The sequence below is a fragment of the Propithecus coquereli genome, unplaced genomic scaffold, assembly GCF_000956105.1.
Source record: "Propithecus coquereli isolate 6110/MARCELLA unplaced genomic scaffold, Pcoq_1.0 Scaffold135, whole genome shotgun sequence".
NCBI lineage: Eukaryota > Metazoa > Chordata > Mammalia > Primates > Indriidae > Propithecus > Propithecus coquereli.
In genome coordinates, this window is record NW_012137747.1 from 226,520 (window position 1) to 232,865 (window position 6,346).

Genomic DNA, 6,346 nt, shown 5'->3' on the forward strand with positions numbered 1-6,346 from the left:
GGCTTTTGAAGCGTAAATAGCTTTTTCTCCTGATCTGGTTTGGAGTCTCCCTCCTCTCCAGGGAGAGAGTAGCTGGCTTCCTTTCTCTGGAGCTGAGAATTCATTCACCCATTCTCATTCGTCTGGAAGCTTTGAGGCAACATTTTAGTCAGAAAGGAGTCGATGGACACCATAACATGATTTGAACAAGACCGTTTATTTATTCAAAATTAAAATCTGCTATGAAGACAGATAACGTAACATTCCCAGAGGAATTGAATCATTTCTAGTTAAAACTGAGTTCTATTAGAACCGACTTTAAGTTGTTATAAATAACAAGCTGGCCACAGCTTTCAAGAATGAAGTGGTTGGGGGGTGAGGTCAGGGGAATCCCTCTGAGCCACTGGAAGGTTAATCATCAAAGGGCTCCCTGGTTTCTCTTCCTAAGAGGGTCAGAGTCTGTAACACCCCGGGAGCCCCGGGCCCAGAGACAAGAGAAATTAGAGGGAGATTAGGGAAAACAGCCCAACAGCTGTGAAGCGTGGTCAGGCTAGGAATGGAAGCTTAGGTTGGCTCCAAAAGGAAAACTGTTTTCCCTCATATAACTTAAAATTTCTCCTAAAACACTCATATGCTATAGGGTGTCTCCCTATGGAAACAGCTTAAACACAGGTGGAAATAATAAATATTGAAAAAAAATTATAACATTGGGCTTCTTCCTAAATAGTTCACAGAGAAGCTCAGTAAATAAATAGAAATTGGAGTTGAGGTATCAGAGGTAATAAATATTCTAGGAGAGAGGTATGACAAGGTTTTCCAAGGAACTGGGCTGGCTATCCCAGAGCATTGGCTCAGATTTTGGAGATCTCCAATTTATGTCCTAGAGTCTAAAGAGTTGCCATCTTGGATGTTTCAGTTTTTCATCTTCATTGTCATGTAGGCTTCTATGTAGTTGATGAAGATGTCAAACTCACTCATGGCTTTGTAGACGCCTTTCTCTTGCAGCTGGGTAGGGAGATAAGAAACACTTAGTTAAAACCCTGAGGACTAACTGGGTTCCCCTCCACTGGGGTGGGCATGACTCTGGGTACAGAGGCTGCACTGGCTCCCTGATGTTGGGAGGTGAGCCGAGGACATGCCCAGCTGCTGCCTTGGGAAGGGCAGTGCATGGACCTTCATCTCCTCCTGGCCTGAGCGTGGCTATCGGGGAGAAAGGGAAGCATTCATTTGCAAAGTACAGTCTTGAAAATGCTGCCTTTTCGAGAATTTTAAAGGTCATGTGTTCACATGATGCTTATGCAGAATTTGATGAAAATACATTAGAGGAAGCACTTTGAAAGCAAGACAGTGCGAGAAGGGAGCCTTTTTTACATGTGTGCTCTCCCACCAAGACTGAGCAGGCCCTGCCCTCCTGTTCTGGCCCACTGTCAGGAGGTTCATGCCCCCTGATGTTGGAACCCTGCCCAGTGTCTGTCCCCAGCCCACAGGGAGGGCATAGGCCACATGGTTTCCGGGAAATGGAGTTTAGGAGGTTCGCGAACAGTTGGAAGTGTGAAACCCCATCTGGTTTGGGAGTTGACATTCTCAGGCACCTTGGGAGTTACAAGGGGCAGATGGAAAATGAGCTTGAACCAACTCTAGATAAATGCCAGTTCTGTTTCCTGCTCATTCTGAGTTTTGAGGAGCTCAGGCTGAACCCCCAGGTGTGTTTGTATCTTCGCGTTCACGTGTCACCTTCCTGCACGTGTGGGTTCAGCCTAGATTCCCAACAAGCTACTTTCTGTACTTTCTGTTTCCTTTGTCACTCTCCCCAGCACCCAGCTCACGGCGTTCTTAGGCTGGCTGGCCAGCTCAACCCGCAGGCCTGCAAAGGCGGGGAGCAGTCATTTAGAAACCCCAAAGACAGTTAACAGAAAATAAATATAACCGAGGCGGCAGCTCCTCACTGGCTGAGGAGGTCACACCATTTGTCAGGTTCCCACACCCCTCCAATTGAAGGAGGGGCCTGCTGGCACCCGTCACCCTCTACCCTTCGGGGAGTGGGCAGTGTGCTCTGCAAGCCCCGTCTGCCGGTGCCCAAGCTCACCTTGCTGAAGGCATTCTTCACCTGCTCCACGGCCTTGCTCTTGTTTTCACAGGGAAGAAATCGGTGCTGTGGAAGAAAAGAGAAAGTGTTGATGACCCTGACTCCCAGCTCTCATGTCTGTGGCACTTGGGGGACAAGCTGGCGGCATGCAGAGGGGGCCAGATTCATCCCGAATGCCTCCCCTCATAGCTCCCGGGGAGAACTGAGCCCTGCCTCATCCTTACCCACTACAGTATGAATAATTCCCCCAAATAATTTATTTCTGGGGGAATAAACTAACTAATCCTCTTAACCACTTAACCACAGCCCAGGGAGATGAAATACATTTCCCTGGAAGCCACTCTGAGATGTTTGCAAGGCTCGGCTAACAACCCAGATCTTGGCTTTCCTCCTCCAGAACTTCACAGTGTCTCCTGGAGTGCTGAGCTAGGCATTCTTCAGCCTGTCCTTTTTTGCCCCTCTCTCCTGTCCCTGTCCCATTGCAGCCACCAATGACCATTTCTAAGCAGCTGAGGAGTGGAAACATAGTCGCAGCTACAGAGACCAAGCCCTTTGCATAACCCTGTCGTGCAAATAGAGACCAACTGATTTTCCAATATTGGTAAGAGAACAAAAGATACCATTAGTAGTGAGGGTATCGTTTCAGTTGCAGAAATAAATTATCTGGGGGAATTATTCATAGACACTAGCTTGGGAACAAGGAGCCCCCTGGCCCTTCTAAAACACCAGGGGAAATCCTGTCAGACAATTGGGTGCCCCCAAGGTTGAGAATAAGAGGTGAGTGACGTTTTCTCTGCTTGGGAGCCTCAGCTCCCAGCCTAGGGGCTAGGTCCAAAGGGACAAGGGAGCCCTGGTTGAAGCTCTGGGCCCCTTTCATGAAGAGAGAGGGGGGAGTAGTTAATAAGCCACAAATGACTCACAAATAACAGGAAAACTGTTTGCAAATCTTCACATGTAAATGCCTAACAGCCACCCCCACCCCTGCTCAGAGAGTGGCAAGCAAGATCTGACTCTGGGCACCTTTCCAAATGCTTAGCTAGTCCTGCCAGTCTATGTCTTTGGTGTGTCTCTGGATGCGAGTGGCCCTGCCGACCTGTAGGAGATGGTATTTTGGGGACAGCTGCCAAGACAAGAACCGGTCCCGCTACTCACACAGCGCCGCAGCCTCAGCCTCAGCGTCTTCAGCTTCTCTCCCAGGGAGTTCACGTGCTCTTTGATGTCTGGGCCGTGGTTCTCAGCCTGCGGCATCACCTCCTCCAGGTAAAACTGGATCATCTCAGACAAGGCTTGGCAACCCAGGTAACCCTAAGGGCAGGAGCCAAAGAGGGGGGTGACTGGGAGGAAGGGCTGCCGCAACTAGCTTGAGAGGACAACTTTGTCCCCTGGGACCCTCCCTCACCAGCTGCCTCCCCCACCCCTGAGCCCCTTATAACCCTGGCTGCTGGCTATGTGCTGAGTTAAGATCTTCCCACTTCTCCTTTTCAAAGTGAAGGAAGCAGACCCAGCTCCCTGCAGTCAGGAAGCAGAGCCTCCCTTCCCTTAATCATACTGCACCCTCCACCCACCCACCCATCCCTCCTCTCACCTTAAAGTCCTCCAGCAAGGACTCGTTTAACAACATGTTGTCCAGCTGATCCTTCGTTTGCTGCAGGAAGAACAAAAGGAGAATGAACGTGAGGTTTGGGAAAATACCTAAAATGCATGTTTTTCTGATGCACTTTTATTTCTAGAATTTTTCATTTTTAATCAATGTAGGAGAGTTTTAAAAACAGAGGGTTCAATGGTGTTGGAACCATTAGTTAGATCAGTTCCTCCCCATTGGAATCAAGTTATTTTTAAAATCTGGCCAATTTTGAAGCAAAGGCAAAAGCTTGACTCAGTCCTGGTCTTTCTGCAGAGCCACATCAGGTCCTAAGGGACACCTATGTCAACCCTACAGTGCCTTGAGCCCCCTCTCATGTCCTGCTCTTTGTTTTTCTTTCTGCATACTGTGGACATCCAGCTCCACCCTGGAAAGATCTCTGGAAACGGGAAGTGTCTCCTGACGCAGGTTCCCCCAGGTATGGTGCTTCCCCGAGCCATCGATCTTTCGGGTCTGGAAACTCTCTAAGCAGAGGTGATTTTGGCTTCCCTGCCACAGGACGTGGGGAACATCTTCAGCTCCGATCAGACCCTTCTTGATTTCTCCCAGCCAATAAAGTATAGAGCTCAGTGGAATCTTTTAAGAAGTCTCTGAACATAGCAGAGAGTGGCATTTACCATTTTAGGAAGCTTTTCCTGCATCTGTGCCCCATCATCTGGGCTTAGCTTAATTCACTGAACCCATAGCTTAATCTAGGACTCTCTTAAGAATTGAAGTTTGGGGGGAATGGGTGCTGGAGATGGAGGTGGAGGAGCAGGAGGAGGGTTCTTCTTATAGCTCCAGCAGAAAACCCAATTCAGGCAGTCCCAGGAAGAGAGAAAGCACAGGAGGGGATTATACTCACAAAGAAAGTCTTCACCCTGCCGAAGGCAGCTCGGAGCTCTCGGAGCATGTGAGGCAGGCTGGCTGGAAAGTGGGTGCAGCTGTTCTCAGACTGGATACTCTGGTCTTGGCTGGCCCCCACCCCAGCCAAGAAGACCAGGCAACACAGCAGTGCTGAGCTGGGCATGGCGGAACTCTGCCTTCTTCTGCAAGTCTGCCCTGTGGTTTGGTTTTGCAAGAGCAAGCCCCTGAAGTATAGACCTTCACCTCCTCCGTCCCCCTTTTATATTGTGGGCTCACTGAGGCCTCCATTCATAAAGAACCCACAGAGTTAACAGATTTCCTGGAAAAGATTTTTTCTGATCAAAGCTCCTCCCTTCTTTAGACCTCTCCAATTTTCATTTGTTGAATTTAAAGTTTTTAAATTTTGCACTGTAAGCAAAAGGACTAGTTGAAGATGAACTTCTGCGTTAGACTATTTTTAGTACAGGGTACCTCTCTCTTTCTCTTTTTTAAAATAAATTTAAGCCTCTCAATAAAAAAAAAGTTGATTTCCTGGGGAGAACAGCTGTTCTGTGCGTGGAGGACTACAGCTGTGGGTTCCATTCACGTATTCCTAGGCCACAGTGACGTGGACAAATTGGCCATTCCAGAATACACTGGGATTGAGAAATAATTGGGCACCCCCAACTTGGCTTGAATACCTAAGACTTCTCCTTGCTAACTTGGGAAGTCACCTTAGTTCTCTGGGCCTCAGTTTCCCCAAGTGAAAATGAGGAAGTGGGCTAAATATCTTCAAAACTCCCTTCTATTAATGGTGCTCACATTTTATGCTCAAAGACTGACCCTTGATGAGACTGGCTTCCTAGAGGACAGGCAGGGTCCTGGGCTGTGCTCCAGGCTCCTTCTCCGGTTTCATTTAGAAACCAGAGACTTACCCCATGTCCCAGAACCTGGGGTAAGTTAGTAGGAATCATCCATACCTCCTGAATACTTGTCACAGTCCAGGAAGTGTGTCCTTACTGTGACCCTCGTTATCTCCACTTTATAGTGGGCACACCGAGGCTCAGAGATGTCCAGGAACCTGCACAAGGCTGCCTGGGTGCCAGTTTGGTTCCCTCACCCTACTGTGCACTGTCCATAGTGCGTAGATTGAAAGCTGGATTCAGTAGTCCTTAGGGTTCTTTTAGTTGTAAGCTTCTGTAGCTGGAGTCTAAAGTTTAAAAGGTGGGGAGGAAGAAGTAGAAATATCAGGGAACATAAGTCAGGATTCCATGAAGGCTGGACCCTTTCTTTCCCCTTACCCATCCCTGCTCCCCTTTCCCAAAGCAGCCTTAGTAGTCTTGTTTCGGATTTGCACGTGTGTGTGTGTGTGTGTGTGTGTGTGTGTGTGTGTGTGTGTGTATGTGTGCAAGGTGGTCAGGTGCGGCTGGCATGAGGAGTGTTGCTGTACCTTTGGTTGGGGGAGCATGGGGGCAGTGATATCAAGACTTCTTCAGGCATCTATAAAGTCTCTGGGGGTCCTTTGATGTGCTTCAGCCTCTCCCTTCCTGGGGGGCTCCTCCCACTGCCCCAGTTCAGACAGTACCTGGGAAGAGCACTGTCCCTCTGTACTCAGGGCAAGTCACTCACTCCCAGTGGAGAAGGTCACCAAGCCAGGGCAGGTGGGGCAAATGCCCCAGGGCCCAGCAAGTCTGGAGTGAGTGGGAGGGAAGTGTGATGTGCCTGCACTGGTGACTCGTGGGTCAGGATCAGGGGACCGTGGCCTCTCCTCCCAGCCCTTGGGGGAGTGTCAGTGCAGAAAGCTAAGAATCATG

At 49.2% G+C, this 6,346-nt stretch overlaps 1 protein-coding gene across 1 annotated transcript; it reads right to left on the reverse strand.

Annotated features, from left to right (window-relative positions):
* Positions 1-358: 358 nt before the first annotated feature.
* IL10 (interleukin 10) lies at positions 359-4,781 on the reverse strand. The gene is made up of 5 exons (XM_012638813.1): positions 4,552-4,781; positions 3,651-3,710; positions 3,218-3,370; positions 2,066-2,131; positions 359-984 (listed from the first exon to the last, which is right to left on the reverse strand). Exons 1-5 carry the CDS (start codon positions 4,714-4,716, stop codon positions 892-894), a joined length of 537 nt encoding a protein of 178 aa, XP_012494267.1. The 5' UTR covers positions 4,717-4,781; the 3' UTR covers positions 359-891.
* Positions 4,782-6,346: the final 1,565 nt, after the last annotated feature.